At 38.1% G+C, this 20,873-nt stretch overlaps 3 protein-coding genes and 1 long non-coding RNA gene across 5 annotated transcripts in view; 3 read left to right on the top strand and 1 right to left on the bottom strand.

The window, feature by feature from the left end:
• Positions 1–6,996, top strand: part of mrc1a (mannose receptor, C type 1a) — a 12,272-nt gene extending 5,276 nt beyond the window's left edge. The window contains exons 15-30 of the mRNA XM_007555661.2: positions 67–211; positions 658–696; positions 1,000–1,163; positions 1,284–1,360; positions 1,466–1,566; positions 1,637–1,776; positions 1,895–1,997; positions 2,795–2,964; positions 3,454–3,559; positions 4,209–4,441; positions 4,535–4,697; positions 4,775–4,927; positions 5,006–5,122; positions 5,364–5,522; positions 5,598–5,630; positions 5,719–6,996. Coding sequence (XP_007555723.1) covers positions 67–211; positions 658–696; positions 1,000–1,163; positions 1,284–1,360; positions 1,466–1,566; positions 1,637–1,776; positions 1,895–1,997; positions 2,795–2,964; positions 3,454–3,559; positions 4,209–4,441; positions 4,535–4,697; positions 4,775–4,927; positions 5,006–5,122; positions 5,364–5,522; positions 5,598–5,630; positions 5,719–5,960 — 2,145 coding nt within the window. The 3' untranslated portion in view covers positions 5,961–6,996. The remainder of the gene's footprint in view (positions 1–66; positions 212–657; positions 697–999; positions 1,164–1,283; positions 1,361–1,465; positions 1,567–1,636; positions 1,777–1,894; positions 1,998–2,794; positions 2,965–3,453; positions 3,560–4,208; positions 4,442–4,534; positions 4,698–4,774; positions 4,928–5,005; positions 5,123–5,363; positions 5,523–5,597; positions 5,631–5,718) is intronic.
• A 1,441-nt stretch (positions 6,997–8,437) lies between these two features.
• On the top strand, positions 8,438–16,592 carry LOC103140479 (zinc transporter ZIP12). The gene is made up of 12 exons (XM_007555660.2): positions 8,438–8,903; positions 10,248–10,559; positions 10,666–10,873; positions 11,364–11,497; positions 11,596–11,767; positions 12,246–12,418; positions 12,907–13,062; positions 13,269–13,349; positions 14,813–14,885; positions 15,004–15,162; positions 15,258–15,445; positions 16,175–16,592. Exons 1-12 carry the CDS (start codon positions 8,655–8,657, stop codon positions 16,301–16,303), a joined length of 2,034 nt encoding a protein of 677 aa, XP_007555722.1. The 5' UTR covers positions 8,438–8,654; the 3' UTR covers positions 16,304–16,592.
• Positions 16,356–18,806, bottom strand: LOC103140477 (uncharacterized). The gene is made up of 2 exons (XR_001662582.1): positions 18,021–18,806; positions 16,356–17,566 (listed from the first exon to the last, which is right to left on the bottom strand). It is a non-coding gene; the product is annotated as an uncharacterized LOC103140477 (long non-coding RNA).
• Positions 18,807–19,725: 919 nt separating this feature from the next.
• Positions 19,726–20,873, top strand: part of cacnb2a (calcium channel, voltage-dependent, beta 2a) — a 63,827-nt gene continuing 62,679 nt past the window's right edge. The window contains exon 1 of one of the 2 annotated variants that reach the window (XM_007555652.2): positions 19,726–20,168. In XM_007555652.2, coding sequence (XP_007555714.1) covers positions 20,085–20,168 — 84 coding nt within the window. In that variant the 5' untranslated portion in view covers positions 19,726–20,084. The remainder of the gene's footprint in view (positions 20,169–20,873) is intronic. The other variant, XM_007555655.2, reaches the window with a different exon arrangement.

Raw genomic sequence — 20,873 nt, 5'->3', positions numbered from 1 at the left:
ATAATAAAGTTGTGGCTGATCGTTTTAACTCTAATTATTCTTTTTGTCCTAAAAACTGTAATCTAGTTCAGTTTTGAGAACTGGGGCTTTGGAGAACCAAACAACCACAATGACAATGAACACTGTGCAGAAGTTCACTTTCACTATTCACGTCACTGGAACGATCGGAACTGTGACTCCTATAACGACTGGATCTGCCAGATACGCAAAGGTAAAACTCACTGTAATCCCAACGAGAAACAAAGGCTAAACAAAGCTTTTCGCTTCAACGTACTTGAAACACTTTGCTTTAAATCAGTCATTTTTTAAGTTTATTGTTGCAAACAGTTTCTTAACAAAAATTTACCGGAAAATTTACCAACTTCACCTCAATCAGATTTCACAAAACCAACCATTGCTAAGTACTGATAATGAGCTCAAATTGTGTTTTTTTTTTTTTTTTTTTTTTTTTTTGTTTTTTGTTTGCTTTTCTTTTGTCTGTGTTGTCACAATTATATATTTCTGTCTTGGACGTGACTTTCCTTCAGATTATCAAAGTTAGACTCACAATTACAACTCAAGGAGTTAAATATGTGGTAGCGAGTCAACATTTTGAATGTGCGTGAGTTTCAATTCCATAAATGTCACAAAATTGTTGTTATTTCTATTGCTTTTCAGGTGTGACTCCCAAACCTGAACCAGTCTTTGTTGTAGAAGGTAGGTTCCAACATTATGACCATTTTCATCAGAAAAACTAATCAAGGAACAAGTCAAAACCTACATGGTAGAATAACAGTCACCTGGAAATTCACATGTCAGTTTTAGCAAATTAATATCGTAATAAAAAGCAAAAAAAAAAAAAAAAACTCAGCTGAAAGTAAAAGAGCTAAGCATAACTTACCAAATTGTGATAAGCCAACACTCATATTTATGTGAACTAAGAAAACTGTGAGTCAAACAAAATGAGAAGCAATCTTAACTAATATTATTGACCCGTAAAACTCTTTGTTCTTTTTCCAGTATTCAACACTACAGAAGATGGGTGGCTCATATACAATGACAGTCATTACTACATAAACAAAAACAAACTACCGATGGAAGCTGCAAGAGATTACTGTAAAAAGAACTTTGGTGAACTTGCAGTCATAACAGGCGAAAGTGAAAGGAAGTTCCTCTGGAAACATGTGAGAGTTACATTTTATTGCTCAATAAGGGAGGTCAGAATGACCACAATACTTGTTTTTTTTTAAGTTATAAACAACAGTTTTTGATTTAAAGTTTCTCTTATGTTTATGCTTACACAGTTAACAAGGGACCCTCAAGCACAAAACCATGCACAGTACTACATTGGTTTGATTGTGAACTTGGATCAGTCCTTCAGGTAAATAAATTAGCTAGGGCAATTGAGTTGACTACACAATTTGCCAGTAGATTCAGTTTAGTCTTTTTAAATTCAATAACTCCCTATTTTATCTACTGTTTTCAGCTGGGTAGATGGAACACCAGTAACGTACACTGCATGGGAAAACAATGAGCCAAACTTTGCAAATAATGATGAAAATTGCGTGACAATGTACTCAAGCATGGGTAAGTCTGATTCAGATAAACTTCGAATATTTACTGTTGTCACTTTGCTTTATAAATTCTGCATGTGTAGGTTATTGGAATGACATCAACTGTGGTCTGGAGCTGCCTTCTATTTGCAAAAGAAGAGGCAGTTTTATCAATACAACAATGGCACCAACTACCCCTCCTAAAGGGGGATGTGCACCTGAGTGGCTTAACTTTAAAGGAAAGGTATTATTACAATGTTTGGCACATATTTTCTCACTGTAGTTTCCCAGTAAATTCTGTTTACAAATTCTGAGGATATTGGAAGTGACGCTAACGAATAAAATTTGTCTTGTAAACTCAGTGCTACAAATTCTTTGCGGATAAGAAGAACTGGAAAGATGCCAGGACCCACTGCCAGAAAGAGGGAGGAAATCTTGTGTCTATCACCAGTGAGAGAGAGCAAGGTCAGCACCCACACTGTCTAATAAACACTCATAAAAGACGGATTCGATTTGCTTTGCTCAAGATTCACAAACCAAATCAATCTTAACTTGTACAAGTTTATCGGAGGGCTGTCCAAAGCTTAGGCACAATTTTAGTTCTGCTCTTGTGTCTATGTTTGGAATTTAAAGTTCAGATTTGACTTATTTAGAACCCCAAAAATAGCTTTGCAATTTTCAACCAACAGTCTTTTGAGTTTTTGCGCATGCATTTCACGCAAGTTGAGAATTTCTGTCTTTGGTAACACTTTATTTGAAGGGGGGTGAATAAGACTGACATGACACTGTCATAAAAACCTGTCATGAACACGAATAAGCCTTCATATATATTTATGACTGTTGTCATAAAGCGTCATTCGGTAAATTATGATACTTTTAATACAAAGTTGACATTATTCAAAATGTCTTTGTTATGACAACTTGACATTAACCAAGAAATCATTACTGATGTAAATTTTTTATAAAAGTATTACTGATTGCACTTTAAAAATGAGGTAACTTTATGTTATTAAAGGTAAAGTTTAATCAGTAATGATTTCTTGGTTAATGTTAAGTTGTCATAACAAAGACATTTTGAATAATGTCAACTTTGTATTAAAAGTGTCATAATTTACCGAATGACGCTTTATGACAACAGTCATAAATATTCATGAAGGCTTATTGATGTTCATGACAGGTGTTATGTCATGTTTATGACAGTGTCATGTCAGTCTTATTCACCCCCCTTCAAATAAAGTGTTACCCTGTCTTTTCCTTTTCAGCATTCCTAACAACACAAATGCTGAGCCAAAAGGAAGATCTGTGGCTAGGCATGAACGACATCAATTGGGAAATGCATTTTGTGTGGACAGATGGCAAAGCCATTTCATTCACCAACTGGGCCAAAGGACACCCCATATCAACACCCGATGGACGCTTCTTTCTGGATGAGGTTTTTACAACTTCATTGAAAGTGCCAGCCTTTAGTTCACTTGCAGTTATATTTACTTTACATTTTGTTCTTTCATAATAGTTTTTTTTTGTAATTTAGTAAACGTTTTCTTTTTTCATTGCTGTCTGTCATAATATTTGTCTGCTCTTTGAGGCTACCATAGATTTTCTTCATCATAGTTTTGTTTGTTTATGTGGAAATACTTAAAATTCAGACTTTCTTACTAGAGTATTTTCACAAACTGGCCCAAAATGATCTTAATCTGATTGAACAAGTCCTCAATTTTCACTCCCGCTTTGCAAAATAAATACTAGATACGATAGGGATATGAATATCAATGCTACATTACGTATACAGATTGTGTCTTATGCTTTGTTCTTTATATTATGGCCAGAACTATTCATTTGTCGGATTTAATAAATCAACCAGGTTTTGTAAATTTTGAAAAGAAAAAGGCAACTCGTTTAACTTTTCTGTCTTCTTCCTGAGGTGTTTGACTGTGTGATCATGGTTGGCAGCATCCTCAAAATAAAAGGACAGTGGAAAGTGGAAGACTGTAGTGAAAAACGCGGCTTTGTCTGTAAAAAGAATGTTGGTGAGTAACGTGTGGGCAGAGAAATAAAAATAAAATGAGTAAAAATAAAATAGAATAGAATTATGTCCCAGTCATACTGTTGCTAATATTCTTTGCATTTTAATGACATATGAAACTATGGCTGCTCTGTACAGATGTAGCATATGCAATCTGATGTCCAATTCAACCAGATTACATAGCATTAAAAAAACCATTACATTTGAATAATTTTTCACTTTCTAAGTTCTCACAAAAAAATGAAACTCTTATGAGCCTGTTCACACAAGCCATCTTTGTGTAAATTCCTACAATAAAACCTAGAGAACAAATAAGGTTTAATTCAACCTCTGTTGTTATTAAACACAAAGTGAGGAAAAGACAGGCCTCCAAGGTAAAACCACAAAACAAAACAAAAAAAAAAACACATTTAAATCTCATTGGTTTACTTTACCCCAATTTCACAAACTGGAAGTTGTACAACTTCAGCAATGGGTGATTTCTTCAGCAGTAGTACTGCTTGAAGTCCTTGACTGCCAGAGGCAGTTCATTATGGCCTTTCATTTTGTGTGGAGACAGAAGTGTTTTTTAAAACACGTTAAAGAAAGATGCAATTGCCAGGACTTCTAGAATAAACCTGTCGACAACTGACTCACATGTCTTGTTTGTGCAGATTCCCAGATTGCGGTGCCAGCCACCACTGTTTCACCAAAGTCCTTTTACAAGATTGGCAATGACTCCTACAAAGTGGTGGCCCAGAAGATGAGATGGGATGAGGCTCGGAGACAATGCCAGGCAGACGATTCAGAGCTGGCCAGCATCCTGAACCCCATGATCCAGGCTTTTGTTACCTTGCAGATTTCCACACTCAAAGAGCCAGTGTGGATCGGCCTCAACAACAACGTGGTAAAGCCTGCTTTTAAACATTTCCACCAGAATTGTATTTTAAACGTAAAACCTTTCTAGTTCTGTGCTAATTGTCAATTATTTTCTTTCCAGACCGGAGGTCGCTTTAAGTGGGTCGATAACTGGCTTCTCTCTTACACCAAATGGGGCAAGAATGAGCCAAAAAACTATGGCTGTGTGTATATAGATGTTGATCACACATGGAAGACAGCGGAATGCTCAAGCACTTATTATTCAATCTGCAAAAGGTCACAGGGTAAGCTAATCTCTTAGTTACCTTTACAGCTGCCCACTGCCTAAACTATAGAATAACAGATCTTACCTCTTTTTCAGACTTAGCGCCGACTGAACCACCACAGCTTCCTGGCAACTGTCCAGAGCCAAAGAAGGACAGATCCTGGATGCCTTTTAGGGGTCACTGCTATTATTTTGTGGGCTCTGTGGTCGACAACTGGGCTCATGCCTCAGTTGAATGTATGAAACTAGGTAAGTTGTGAAAACTTTGCACATACTTCCCTTATCCCAACGGATGAATTCCAGCAACACGTGTTTGGTTTTTCTTAGGTGCTTCGCTGGTGAGCATCCAGGACCCTGTAGAGGCAAAATTCATACAGAAGAATATTGAAAGCCTGCAAGATGAAACCAAAAGTTTCTGGATTGGTCTCTACAAGTCCCATGATGGTGAGCATGATAGGGCTAATTTCAGACTTTGTTGACTTAAAAAATTGTATTTTGTGCTTAAAAAAAAACAAACCATGAAGGTTCCATGTTAAAAAACATGAATAGTCTCTTTTCTTGAGGAAAGACCACGTATAGATTTGGTTTAAGCATGCACACTATTAAAAACTCATTGCGGAGGTTGCAGTTCACTGTCTCCTGGTCATGTAGATTAGTTTGTCTGATTATTGTTTCTCTGCTTCAGATGAGTGGATGTGGATCGATAACAGCGTTGTAGACTATACCAACTGGATAATAGGAATGCCAAAGTCTGACTCGTGTGTGAACATCCATTCTGACAGCGGCAAGTGGAGCACAAACAGCTGTAGCAGATACAGGTCTTACATCTGTAAAAGGCCTAAAGGTGAGTTTAACCTGCTGCTATGTTATTTATATCTATATTGGGCACTTACACTGAGGTCTTGCTATATTTCTACAGTCATCCCACCTACATCAAAGCCTCAGTTCGTAGGTAAGTAAATGAAGCAATTTATTCCATAGCATAATTAAGATGAATTGTAGATCATTGTGTCTAATTTATGGTTCTGTTTCTTTGGCAGTTCAAACTGTTAAAGAAGCATCATTACACGGCTCTGCCGGCATCACAGTGGCTATTGTGCTGATTGTCATAGCCATAGTCGGACTCGCTGCCTTCCTCCTGTTTCGCAAACGGATACGGTTACCCATGGCGACCCTGGCCGAGTGCACCTTTGACAACAAGCTGTACTTCAACAATCCAAATCGAGTGCCTGTGGACACTAAGGGCCTGGTGGTGAACATAGAGCAGAACGAACAAGCATGAGGAGACACCAGTAATAATTAGCACAATAACAGACGATTCTAAATTATCTTTATTACCTTCAGTTTATGAGGAAACTGGCTGAACGACTTTGATTAAACTAATTGAAAGGTCATGATGGTAGAAACCAAACTCCATTGAGTTTATGTTCATATATGTATATATACAAACACTATATTGCAAAAAGTATGGAATTACCCCTCCAAAAAGTATAGTTTGGCCAGTAGTGTGTAAAACCAGAGCACCTACTGTAGCCATACAGACTGCCTCTGCAAACACTGGTCATGCCATAATAAGTAGATATGTACTTGACCTCCGAACTTCCTGTGTCCTTCCGATTACCTCAGTGAATGAGTTTCCATTGCCAAGAAAGTGTATCTAAGCTTTGCATCACCAAGTGCAATCCAAAGTGTTACATGCAGCAGGGAAAAGCGGGCAGCTAAGTTTGGGATTGACCCCTTCCTATCACAACATGACTTCACACCAGTGCACAAAGCAAGGGCCAGAAAGCCATGAATGAATGAGCTTTGTGTGAAATAACTTTATTTCCCTCCACAGAGTCCTGACCTCAACTTGACAGGACATCTTTGTGATGATTTAGAGCGGAGACTGTGAGCCGGGCCTTCCTGTCCAGCACCAGCTCCCAAATGTACTTTTAAAGGAATGGCCCAAAATTAAAGTATACAAATGATTAACCCCTTTTGGAGAGTCATAAAGATTGAAATTGTTAAGATCATAATAAGTAAAAATAAAATAAATAAATAAAATTATTGCAGGTAAATTCATGCATGTATGAAGGCAAATATACTAATAATTTTGGCTACATAGTATAGCCATCAGTTTAATATGTACAGAAATTGGTGACATATTAGTGTAGTTGTGAATATTTACATGTTCAAAATCATGAAAAGAATATCTGCCTTTCGAGATCAACAGACTCTCCTCAGATGTGATGCTTGTCAATATTTGCTACAGACCATTCTGTACTCCTTACACTATTGTAAATAGACACTGAATAAATAAAAAATATGATTAAAGTGACTTTTTTTTTTTACTTTTTTTTCTACAGAACCCTAATAGAAGCAATGTAGAGTTGAATAACATTCTCAGAGCTTGGTTTCCAAATGCACAAAGGATGTTAATCTTTTTATCAAAGATTAGAGAGAGTAGAAGATGAAATACCAAATAAGGTGAAAAGGGAGGAAAGAGATTGATAGTCCTTTTTTGCTTTCAAAGGTTCCTAAAAGTGGGAAATGAAGACATAATTCAAAACGGGAGCAGTAAAATCTGCTTCAGGTTTGTAAAATACTATTTGAAAGAGCTTAATTGTACCGTTATTGTTTCCTTCCCATTCTTAACATGGTGGTAGATTACAACTTTTACCAGTTTGCAGTAGTTTACTGACACTACTGTTGCTGGTAATTTACTTTGAATACAACAACGCACTGAAAAATAACATAATATGAAACAATTGCTTTATCCCTTACAAGAATAATCTATTTAAGTGGTTGTTTAAGTGGTTGTTGCTGAATACTGATAAATTTTACAAAGAAAAAGGTAAATGGTGGTGTTTTAATAGGCTTTTCCAGGAGTTTCAAGTGAGGGAAAGTATAATCTGTAACAGTGTTGAACTTTACACAACTAAAATCAGATCTTCTTTAAACATCAGTGCAGATCTGAGCCAGGCTATAAACTGTAGCGTTAGTAATTCACTCACAACTACCATAATCTCACACCCACTACTAGTCTGAATGTTGCAAATGAAGCTGTGACCCCTTTAAAGCTCTCACAGCTAATCTTCAGGGACTGAGTCAAACTCTTTTTCTTCCAAGACAGCTCTACCAGCTACACTGACACTCAAAAAAAAATCTCCCAAAATAAACCTTCTGCTGGTCCAACAAAGACAATCTGTTGTCGGAGATAAACAAAGCTGGATGCAGCAGCTGTGAAGAGCAGAGCACTCTGGTAGTCTGATGTGCCAGGTGTCAGTGTTGTTTTTCAGGATCACTTTTTAGAAAAAAAAAAAAAAAGTAATCTTCTTGCTGCTGTGCTGATTCGACCTGCAGGGTTTCCCACGTGGGAGGATCATAGAAAGCCTGCTGTATCTTGCTTTGTATTTTATTTTTTTTTTATCTTTGATGAGTCAGAGATCATGAAAAAGTAAGAAATGCTCACTCAAGCCTGCTCCCAAAGTGGAAGAGACAAATTAGATCCACAAAATGTATTTACCTGTTGCCAGTATGAAGCACAGTGAAAAAAGGACGAGATTTAAAGTACATCGTAAGGAATCAACCCATCCCAAAGGCTGCACATCACTTCAATAGAGCAGTTTTGTGTCGTGTATTTGTTGTGTAGCTATTTGTTCCTTCTGTCCTCATTTGTCTCCAAACACTAATTAGTTTCTCGACAGCAAAGCAGCCCGTTCTTTCCCCCTTCTATGTGCCCTGTGCTCTTTCACTTGCTTGCGCTAATCCTTTTGTTTGGGGCTGAGAGGCCCAGGCTTTCACTAACTAACTACGTAGCACTGTAAGGATTGGTTCGACTCAAGGGTGCCCGCTGAGATCTCGTTTTCCATCTGCTCAACTTGACTTTTTCTTCTCTTGATTTTCTTGTCTGTGTTTCTTATCCATCACTGTCTTGGTTGGACCTATTCCCTGTCCTCGGGGCTTGAGGAAGGCTGTCTACGCTGTTGGGAACATGCGCTTTTGGAGCTCGGCTCCATGTCTGGTGCTCCTGCTGCATCTTTGTGAGCTGGGGAGAGTCACAGGAGGTAAAGCACGGGACTGGCACTATCTGCCGGAGACTCTTAGGACTTTGGGTCTACCTTTGGGGAGTGATGAGAAACCTACACTCCAGAAGAACAGGACTGGTCTACTGATCACTAAATTGCTCCAGGATGTGCACTGTGCTGAGAGGACAGGCTTCACACAGGACATGTGTGAGAAAGTAAGGCCAGCCTTATTCTTTTTATGATTCTGTCGATATTTGATAATCACTTGACCGTACAGTGCAGACTGTGCTGTATTCATTTCATATTCCAGGAAAAGTACAACGCTTTGCAGATAAAAATTATATTTCCTCTATATCAGCCTCACAAAATGGACTTCGGTCTGGACTTTGTTTAGGCCATTCTAATTGATCGAATTCAGGGGTTTGGGACATTTTCTGTTGGGAACATTTTTCTGGAAGTCTTTTGTTAGGGGTTTACAAGTTTACACTCAACTTGTAAACCCCTATGATCCAGCACTTGTAATTTGATTAAGTAAACCAAGACATATGAACAGTAACAGAAATGATCAGTTTTTCATTTATTTTTGGACTCACAATAAAAAAATATATATACCTTAACAAATCCACCATTTAATGGAGTTTTGAAAGATTTATGAATGCATTTATCAGACTCACCTAATGTGACTCTTAGAACTGTTGCCAAGTCTCATTTGCCTTATCAAATGACAGTTTGCGACTTTTCTCCTAAACAAATGCTTGCAAATAATTTGGCTTCATCACAACCAGTCAGCTCTGCAGGCACATGTAGTCCTTCAAAACCCCTCCCTCTGCATGATGCTTTGGGCTTTTTGCTAATTCACAATAAATCCTGCCCTCATTCTATTTTTTCTGCCAAACAGGGATCTTATAATCGCTGATTGTTTTAGTATTCAACAGTGAGGGTTTCTAATGAAGCACAGAAACTCTCATTAGCTTGCTTAGGCCTATGATGGTGCTCCAGACTACCTTAACTCAAAGATTTGTCACCAATTTCACGTTGCAATGAAACCAAAAAAACATATAGATTGTCAGTTTATCAAAGCCTTTCACTAGTTTGACTTATGCTGAATTTTAAATACTTAAGTCTTCACTCTTGGTTTATGTTTGTTTTATTTTAGTTAATGGCTGGGAATGCAAGTGCAGAGGCTTGAGCTCTTGACCTCTCTGGGCCTTTCATGCTGAGTGGCTTTAACGTTGCTCGGTTTGACCTAATAAAATGGATTTAGAAGCGGTGCATGTTTGGCCAGTTGGGCTGTCAATAGGATTATGTCCCTTTTGTGCCTTGAAAGTAAGATTTAGAATTCAATAAAGCAAATTCCTCTGCAGATTTGGACTAACAGCAGAGTTTTACCTACTTTGCAAATATTTAGACATTGTTGGTGCGTCAAACTGGGCTTTTTGCATTTTCTTCAAAAGTTGCAGTGTCCTAACACTTATCAGGCTAACTCTTTAGATCAGAAACTAAAGACAAAAACTTCCTGGCCTGATGGTTTACATCTTTCTTTGTATTTCTCCTTGCAGTGCCTGACACCAAACGTGGCCCTCTCAGTGCTGGACGATGACAGGACTGAACTGACAGAGGAAGATTACCACAAGATCTCAACTGTCCTGCTGTACTACATAATTAACTTGAAGGATCTGTGTGTTTCAAACACCGGCCCTCCACCAGCCCTTCCCTCCTCATCTGTGAACTTGCAGTTCTACCTGCTGCATTTCACCAGCCTGAATCCAAATGAAAACCATCAGTTCCTGTCACACAGCGAGACAGAGAGCATTCTGCTGCTCATCAACCAGCACTACAATCCCTCCAACAAGGACATGCGTGGTTTCCAAGTAGGGGAACTTGTTTTTTTGGCGTTTTTTTTTTTTTTTTTTAAACAGATGTATGTTATCAGAATGGGTGCAAATGTCTATGTAAATAATTTATATTTGATTTCAGTGCATTCATTCAGCTCATCTTCTTGAAGAGGTGGACGTAGATGGAAATCCTGGTGCAAGAGTGGCAGACGTTCCCAAAGTAGCAGCAGCTATAATCAGCAACATCCTGCAGGGACACTGCTTTGCACCGAGGAGCCTCCCATCCCCCGACTTCTTCATAGATTCCATATTTCAGTCGCTAAATTGCTCTAATAACCTAAAGATCGCAGGTAAGTGAAAGAAAACACCATAAACACCATCATGTCATAAGTTTTTACCTAATGCTTTTGGTTAAAAGAAAGTGCACCGTTTCAGTGCAAAGTAGTCATAGCTTCAATTTTAATGATTGTATTAATTCACTTGTTATATGGCTCATAGAACATATGCGTTTCAAAGGCTTTTGTTCACTATTATATTTAGAAAAAAGAATTATGTACAGTTTTGACCTTTCTTCTCTTTACCTTCTGCAATTCCCATTGAAATGGATATTTTCTTCTGCGCCAAATCCTCACTGATGGTGGCACATTTTTATTTCACTATTGCTTGGTGTTGATCCAGATTTGATCGCTTCAGTTTAATGCATTTATTCGTAATTGTTTTGCCCATTCCTGTCCCCTCTTTCAAGACAAATTTCTCCCACCTTATCTTCTTATTCACAAATCTTTGGCGACATGTAATAAGTTTGAACCAATGCTGCATTCTGACCATATCTCTACCTAGACCTGGAAGAGCTGCTTCATCGGTTAGGTGATAGAAAACCAATGCACTCTTACAAACAGAAGAAGAGGGGCATCAAACAAAGTTCGCATTTGCCACAAAACTTTAGCCACAACACTGGTGGAGATTGGACACAGGTGAGGTTTAATATCATAGGGCAGTATCGCTTTAAAACTGATTTCAAATTCTTTAATCAACTTGTTGTTTTTGCTCTTTTTTTTTTTCACCCAACTAGGTGTGTTTCTCAGCCAACCAGCTGGTGGATATTTTTGCTCTTGACCCTCATTTATCCATTTCCAAAGAGCAATTCCAGCAAATTTGTCCTGCCATCGTTCACCAGTTGCTAGGCAACGCCTGTGGGTCACTACAGCAAAATTCAAGAGGGTCGGTACCTACTGCTATTGAGAGTAAGCCAGTCCTATAATGCTTCATTTCGTAACATCACAATCCTTTCAAATGACCGATTTTAAGTTGTAAGGTTGTTTAAAGAAAACTAATAAAACTTCACAATAATGAATCTGAAGATTCAACAGTGTAGCATGCTTCTCCTTTTAAAAAATATCAGTTTGATTTATTCTACTTCCAGTATAGTTGGTAATACCTTTAATATGTTTGGCAAAATAGCACACATTTCTAATTTCAGGCGATTGGAATCATTAGCTCGATCAATTCTGACCAGGCTGTTTCAATACTGAAAATCTGATTCCTCTTCCAGTCAGTCAATACACCACACTAATGTTACCAGGTGTTGCTGAGTGAAAACTCGGTGTAAGCTGTTTCTCCAATGTAGGCAAAATATTTTTCCTCTTTCAAACTGTTTAATTCTGTAATGTGTTTTTAATATGTTATACCTTTAATCTAGACAGAGTTTCCTCCTTCCTGCAGAGTACGGCTACAGCACAGCTGCCGTCCTGATCATCACAGTGGGATCCATGTTTGGGATCTGTCTGCTATTCTTCAACTCCTGTCAGGAGACCTACACGCTCATCCTGCAGCTGTTTGTGGGCCTGGCAGTGGGAACCCTCTCAGGTGATGCTCTCCTGCACCTTATTCCACAAGTAAGAAACCCCTGAAGCAATGGCAAGACCCTTCACACTGGACAGTGCCTGCACCATGACACAGAAACATACAGTAAATCAACAACGGAACGTGGATGAAGTTTGCAGACGTCTCTTTTATGTGCAAAGCAGTGTGAGAGCTTCCCAACTTTGGCACCAATGAATCTGTGTATCCTTTGTTCTCTTCTTCCGACAACCAAAAATGAAAAAGTGATTGTTTTTTTAATTTGATGCAAATTTCAATTCAAAGTCTATAGATTGTGGGACATTTTGCAGATAGGATGGTAACATAGTGGTGAAATTGTTAAGACAAGAGGAAAACAAAATTTGAGTACTGAATGCAGTAAGGTCAACAATGTTCAAATGTTATGTTGAGATCTAGGAGATGATTTGATAGTTCAAATCCAGTGCAAAGGGTCCCTAATAATACACAACACATCTTACTTGTGAATTAAATTTTAAATGTGCATATTTCATGTCCTTTGCAGATTCTTGCCCTACATGACAGCACTCACAGTCATGATGCTGTGCTCTCCAATGAGGATAAAGACTATCTGTGGAAGATTTTGGGCTTGATTGCTGGGATTTATGGATTTTTTCTCATTGAAAGGATATTTTCCTTTTTAGCCCCTTCTCATGGTCACGTAAGAGTTTTGTTTTCTGGAGCCTACATTTCAGATTTACTGACACAGAGAAAGACACTTCAACCACAGATTATCACAGGAAAGCGACTAAAACGCTGACTGATTTCTTTTAAATAAGCTGTGTGAGAGTCCTGCAAAGACAAACACTTTTGTCATGACTTTGCATGTTGAGTGACAATGGTCGCCTGATTTTCTTTTGTCCGCAGGGTCACTGCAGCGACCTTCCCCTAGACCTGAACTGTAACGGTCAGTCTCAGAGGAGCAAATCCATTTCCACCATCCAGTTGGTGAGTCTCATCGCAGCCCCGAATGAACTGACGGGTAGTTTGAGGACTCCTGGCAGAACACCCTCATTCCCGTTATCTGCCCTTCTATTTAAGTTTTTGTAGAACAAGAGATGGGATACATGACAAAGCAGCTCAGAACATTATACTACAAAAGTTGCAGAGAACAAATAAACTCAAATAAAAATAAATATTTGCTCTACTAAATTCCCCTTGAATCTTTCCTCCTCTGTTGTTATGTAATTGTAGACGTGAAGCAGTGTGGGAGGGAGTAAAGAAACACGGCAAGTAGGATGTTGGACAATGAAGGATTACATTTTCCAGAGAGCTTGAATTGAATTGAAAGGAGGCCTTTGAGTGCCTACTTGAAAATATTTTTGGACAGACACAAGTCCAAAAAAACAAATGAAAACAAAAACAAAGCATCAATGTTCAGGAAAAAAATCTATATGTTTACTGCACAGATACCCTTTTTTTTTTTTTTTTTTTTCAAGAAAATATGTTTTGGTTCATCTTTGACGTTCAATTCATTGTGGTTGATTTTGGAATCTCAAACTTGGATCAAATGAAAGAACAGAGAACTTTGTTTAATTTGAAAGTACTTCATGCTCTGAAAACCGATACTCTAAATTTATATCGAAGTCATAATCAATGGAATCAATGCTTGGAAACACTAACGTTTTTTTTTTTTTTCTTTTTTCTCTTTCTTAGACCTCAGTGTGCGTTGGAAAACATATTTAACATAGTCAAAGTCCTACTAAAATGTAATATCAATAAGTACATTAAAATATTTTGCAGGTACATGTCACAATAAAAGCATGTTAACGACTTGGTATGTTTTGTTTTACAATCTGCTGCCAAATATACATTACCGAAGATCGTCCGGTATAAAACACATATTGAGAAGGAAACATGTATGTAAGTGTTTCTGGTCAGAATAACTGTCTTCTTCAAGACTAAAGTGGTGGAAAAAAAAAATAATGTTTTAAGTAAACAGAATTGTATATTTTCACATAATTTCACATTTTAATCTGTCCACATGACATGGAAACATTTATAGAAACTTGAGTGAGTCAATCAAAAGTGTAACAGGTTTTCAATATTTTGAAATCAATGTATAAAGCACGTTGGAAACTAAAATTATAAAAAGTAGTATGTGAAGGATGTTAAAATATGGGTTCATTTCCTCCCTTTGTAAGTTTGAACCCTCCTTTTGCTACCAATTCATTGCCATGTTTTTCTAGTCTAGATGTTTAAATCTTACAGAGATCATGACCCCTGAAGTGACCAATTTAACTCAGTGATTTATTGAAGACAAATAACCACATTCCAGACAGTAAACTATAAGCAGGTCACAAAAAAAGGGGTTCAAAGAAGTTGAAGGCCCAAAGGAAAGCAATTCAAATGTTGAGAGGTTAAAAACAAATCGCCTCAGAACTCATAATAAATGTCCGATTTTTTTTTAGGGTTCAGTGGAAGATGTAGAGGGCTCAGAGATTTATCCTAAACGTACAAATACAGAAAGTACTCCTGGACAGAGTAAGTAAAACAACTAAATCAGAATGAGTCAAACAGTCCCCTGCTGTGTAATTAGTAATTTGGTACAAAAGAGCAGCTGTCTGAAGACCAGCTGTAATTACGCACTCTGTGTGTCCAGAACAAGGGGTTCCTGTGCTGGCTGTGATGGTAATCGTGGGAGACAGTCTTCATAACTTTGCCGATGGCCTCGTTGTCGGAGCGGCTTTCTCCTCATCAGCCGAGACCGGCATGGCAACCACTGTGGCCATTCTGTGCCACGAGATCCCACACGAGATGGGTGAGAGGTCATCATTTCTGTTTGTCCCCCTGAGGTTAGAGAGCAGAAAACAATGTGCAGGAATGACCAAAATATGCCACTTTTCTGACTTTAAGGGGACTTTGCGGTGCTACTCAGCTCTGGGCTCTCAGTGAAGACTGCAATGCTGATGAACTTCCTAAGCGCCCTGACGGCTTTCATGGGCCTTTATGTCGGACTCTTTGTCTCGTCAGACACAGATGTGCAGCAGTGGATCTTCTCCGTCACAGCTGGGATATTTCTCTACTTGTCCCTGGCAGAAATGGTAAGGCACTTTCATGTGCTCTAAATCTGATGCTGGATTCTGATAAGAAAAGGATTAACATACGGTACACAGTTTTATAAATAACCCCTGGTAATGAGGTGTACAAAACCCTTAAATGTTTTTTTTTTCCTTTGCTAATTTTCTTTCAACCAGAACACAAATATAATTTAAAACAATTGGCATAAATACATTATCTAAAATGTTGATAGGTTTGCAAATAGTAGGTCAAAAACTTATTCTTCACTTCCATGTTTAGCTGGATGGTAAAAAAAAAAAAAGAAAATCCCTAATACATGGATAATGATGTTGCAGGAGGCTAAAACCTGCTTTGCTAGTGCAATGAGATACATCTGCAAAGAAAACATTCTTGTAGATGCTGATAAAGTTTTTTGTGTTTGCCTGTTTTTTGGTTTTATTGGATATATCCCACAATGTTGTGGTGGTGATTTTTACATGAACATTATAGTCTTACAGACACTAATGTGTCTATAAGAAATCTATTTAGTCCTTACCATTTAATAATGCAATTTTGGGTTATCAACATAGAAACCGTGTTTCACAACCTGAACGTAAACTTTGGTTTACCATAGCCTTAAACAGCAACTTCCTCTTGAGATGGTACAGAGAAAACATTGGATTAGGCAGCAATAAGAAAATTACAGCCAATTGTTGTTTATTCACACAGATTGGTGTTTGAAGTTTAACCTCTTATCTTCCCTCTGTCGCTAGCTTCCAGAGATGAATCGAGTGAAGACCAACAGACCGTTTGTCATGTTCCTCCTGCAGAACCTCGGTTTGCTTCTGGGCTGGACTTGTCTTTTGTTGCTGGCGCTCTTTGAACACAAACTCAAATTTTAATTGCAGCTGTCACGCAAGATTAAATTGCGGCAGATGCCGACTGTATATTTTCTTTTTTTTTTTTTTGCTTCTAAGTTAATGATTAACTCACAGATACAAGCACCACTTCCTGGAGAAAATTGCTCAATCACAGTGTAATAGTCAGAGCGCTGGCTTGTGAAAATATGCTCGATTTTTGTGAACGTTTGAGACTCGTTTTATATGTTTGATTTATATTTTTTAACCCCTTGATTTTTAGTGTTGTTGAACTACAGACAATGCCAGTCACTGTTATTCAAATAAAGCAATTTAAAAAACACTAAATCTAGGTTTCCATTATTGCTTTCATTTTTCATACTTCTTAAAAATGCAAAGGAACCCGGAGTAGCCATGCTTTTACACAAATCTACTGGCAACAGGCAAAACTTTAAAGTTTTCAATAAAGAAGGACCCTTTTATTCAGGCATTAATGCTTTTTTTTTTTTTTTACAGCTATTTATAAAACTCTGTTGTTATAGTTGTTACTCTCATCTTCGACGCTTTGTTCTTTGTTTTTCCGAGGTCTCTGTGTGATCCAATATGAGGGCATTTCCACCCACCTGAGCTACTCATTTTCTCCATCCACCAACCTGGGTGACTAATGCCTGGTACTGTACAAACACAGAGTCCGACCCACACAGTGCAAAACACTCTTCAGCTGTCAAAGTGGGCCTGCAGGAGGGGGAGGAGGAGGTAGAGGACAGCAAGATGAATAGATCAGCTGCAATAAAATAAGTGAAAGATAATTTGACCACAGAACTGAATTTGTGATAATCACATACAGTGAGTGGGCTCAAAAAAAAGTTTTGTTTCTTTCTTAATCAGTCTGTGATTAACCCTGTAACCTTGTTTTTTTGTTAAACTGCACAATCAGTTCCATCGGCGGTGCTCTCTGGGATTATTTGCCTATCATGTCAGAAAAAGCTGACGCCGTTTACTGCAGCTTCCCGATCAGTGTCCAAACAATAGAAGGAAGTCCACAGCATTTTCTCCTATTCTTGCAAAACCGATGTTGGTTTAGAAAATGCCAGCACCCGTTGGCATTTCCAGGAAAGCACGGACCATGTGCGTTGTGTGTAAGTCTGCACTTTAGCAGTGAAAAAGACTATTTTTTTGGCACGTGTGCATCTTTTCAAGGCAACCGATGCCAGCATGGAGGAAGGAAGAGCTTTCAACTGGGGGCACGTTGTTGTGCAACGCCGTCTATCCTCGCTTTCTCAGCAGAGCCCTGACGGAAGAGTTCAGCTGCAAGGGCACGAGAGCACACAAACAAGAGAGAGCAGAGAGTCAAGGCAGGAAACATAAAAAGATTTTTGCTTTTTTTTTATTATTATTTAAACCACATCAGTGACCATAATCCTTTGGATTTTTTTCTTTCAGACAAAACCACACAGGACCAATCCATAACTTTCAGCAGCAAAAATTATTTCACACTGTCTGCGACACTTGTGTACAACGGATTTTTTTCCAGGACTTTGTCAAAGAATTGCTTGTTTAACCTTTTTACGAGTGTGAAAGTCACAAGTTGAAAACAAAACAGCGTGTGATGCGTCATCTGTAACCTCAGGAAAATGTCTGTGCAGGAGTATCATTTGGCATGTTAATGGTTTTCCAGATAGACAAATAGATAGATACATATGCTATCCTATCCTGCTATTATCACAGGCTGAGTCACAGCAACTGCAACAAGGAAACCAACCTGAGATATTCTGTGCATTTAGTAGCAATATAATGCAAATGCACCGAGAGCCACCAGAGGGCGATGATGAACAGTAAAGAGAATGCAGCAGCTCAGCCGATCTTCACAGAGCTGCTCCAGATTTCTTTGATATAGCATAAGAAAAATAAATTATACATTTAACTCAACAAGAAATTTTGTTTTAAATCATTTACAACATGTTAAACTTGTCAGAAAATACATATATATATTTACATGGATTTTGGATGAGAAAATCAGTTGTCTATGACTGACATTTATTTAGTTTTGCATTCAAGTATGATAAAAAAAACCCCCAGCTAAACTGTATAATCTTTGGTTTATAGAAAAATAGAGTAAAGAATAGATCTCACATTGAACAAAGACATAAAGTTCAGCCTCTCTGTATTTTCTATAGTGTGACTGTTTTATATGATATAGATCTATGTTGTGGTGTATTGTACATGTAAATGTTTGAAAAAAATTTAAGTCATTTAGATTAATAAAATTGTCATATCCGTCACACTGTGATCTGAAAAAAGAATGTTTTTGACTTGAGTAATAGGTTGCTTAGTGGGTGGACATTATAATACTGATAACAGTTTTATTTTTTCTTAACTGGTTGGACCCTGTCCAGATCAAAGACTAATTGAGAATAAGTAAGCTAAAAAAAATTATGCTCAAAGACTCTTTCAAAGACACAGATACTAGCTGAGTTTGTCCTGACTACCAGGAAAAAAAAATATTGTCCAATCACCATTTTTTTTAAATCCCACAGTCTTTGTAAGGTAATAAAAGGTTTTATGTACTTATTTTGTCTCTTCCAATGTGTTATTACTGATGAACGTCATTTTTATGAATTAGAAAAAGGTACGTACAAAAGTCCCACCCCTTCACATGTGGTATCATTGAAAAGCCCTAAATGTCCTCTCCAGATACCAAAAGGAATTAATTCAGTAGAATGCAGGGGGTGGGTTATATTCAAGTTTAGAAATGTCCTCTACAGAGGACAAAAATGAACTACTGGTAGTCAGGAGGATAAAACATTGGTCTCAAACTCCTGTCCTCAAGGGACAACCTTTAGCACACCTGGAGCTTTGCAGCTCATTAGCAGCGTTCAGTGGAACTCGACTACATGCTAGCTCTTGTGTTTATTAATGGGGTCCAACCGACCCCACACACGTAAAACTTGTATCATTTGCCTCAGTCCTTGCACGCTCAAGGCCTAGTGAGGCTGTTTTACTATTTTTATTCAAATGTAAAGGACAATGAACACGTCTAAAAGTTACAGGTCTCTAGACTTGGAGGACTGCAATTTGAAACCACCGTCATACAGTATGGGAAAAAACGTCTTCATCCGAAAGCACAAGTGCAAAGGGCTTGTGCAGTTTCAGTGGAAGAGGGCCCTACGACATTAGTTATTTTTGACACAAATGGAACCCCAAAGTATTTTACCTTCACTTCCACATTTATGCACTACTTTGTGTTGGTCTGACTGCCACACAATCTCAAAATACGTTGAAGCTTGAGGACATATTGTGATAAAAAAATAATACTATTGCTTTCGGCGAAATACACTCACGCGAAAACAATTAAGCATTTTTGTTCCATGTAAACGTGTCCACTCCTTGACGCGGCTCTTTATAATCTGAAGAATTAATGTTAAACTTGCCTCTTTTGGAGAGACTCTATGGTTTAAGTTCATCCCATGACAGTGTGAGGAGGGTGGGTGTTGGGCGGCGGAGGACAGGGCGCATGGAGCGGCGACAGCAGCGCTCTCTCTCAGCCCGTGTGGGAAGGAGAGCGCTGCTCAGGAGGCTCTGTGATGCTGAAGGCTAAAATAAAACAAGGAGTCACATCATCACCGGCATCGGAATCCGAGTGGCTCCTCCTCTAATCCTGCCGAGTCCAACTTGAAGATTGGCGCTGAGAGCTGAGCAACAAGCAGCTCCTCTCCCCTGCTCAGCACGCACGTGTTAGGCATGCGCGTTTGCGTTCGTCTCGGTCGCAAGTGGGGTATTTCTCCAAGAAAAAGAGGGTTCTTCAGTGTTTTTATGAAGTGATGTAATGGTCGTCAACAATAGCCCCAAAGCTAAAGCTGAAAACCCTCCGGAAAGTCACATGGAGACCCTGGAACACCCGACGCTTCAAGTAAGTTGTTTTAATTTAAAGTAATTTAACTTCCTGCTCTTTTAGTGTTTACCGAAAAAAAAAAAAGTTTAGACGGTGATAATCTAATTAACAACTCACCTGTCTACTTCCGTTTTTCTTATTGGTGAAAACGTTCTTAAAATACTGGCGATGTGTCAAATATATTTGTGCAATACATCATTAATTGTGTGCCTTTCTTAGTAATTTAGTTTGGATCACATTTTCTGTTATTCGTTACTTAAGTTTATTTATAAAATGTTTACATTTTTCACTGATTCTTTTCGTCTTCACTCTACAGTTTTTTTGTGTGTTTTTTTTTAACTTATCTGTATTTAATCAATTCTAGTTTGTTTTTCACTTATGTAAAACACACTTGCAACATTTGTCTGTTTGAGAAGTGCAATATAAACAGTCTGGTTATCTGACTGGTGGATGTTAATGGTTCACAACTATTATTTAAAATTCTGGTGTATTTTAGCTGCAGGTTTTGTTATCCTCTGTCTTAATTGGTATTCTGAGTAGAAATGCATTCCCCACTCCCCCCAAAAAAGAGGTCAGCCTATTCAAAAAGTTATTACTGCAATAATTACTTTTTCTAGCCAAATTGCACTGTTTGATTGATTTTAAAATTATACATTTTCTAAATTTCAACTCTTCCTACTGGTTTGTTCATATGTTTGTGACATCCCCCCCCCCCCCCCCCCC

This window comes from Poecilia formosa, unplaced genomic scaffold (genome assembly GCF_000485575.1).
Source record: "Poecilia formosa unplaced genomic scaffold, Poecilia_formosa-5.1.2 Scaffold71, whole genome shotgun sequence".
NCBI lineage: Eukaryota > Metazoa > Chordata > Actinopteri > Cyprinodontiformes > Poeciliidae > Poecilia > Poecilia formosa.
The sequence above is the reverse complement of the archived record's forward strand: the minus strand, read 5'-3'. Positions and strand labels throughout refer to the sequence as shown.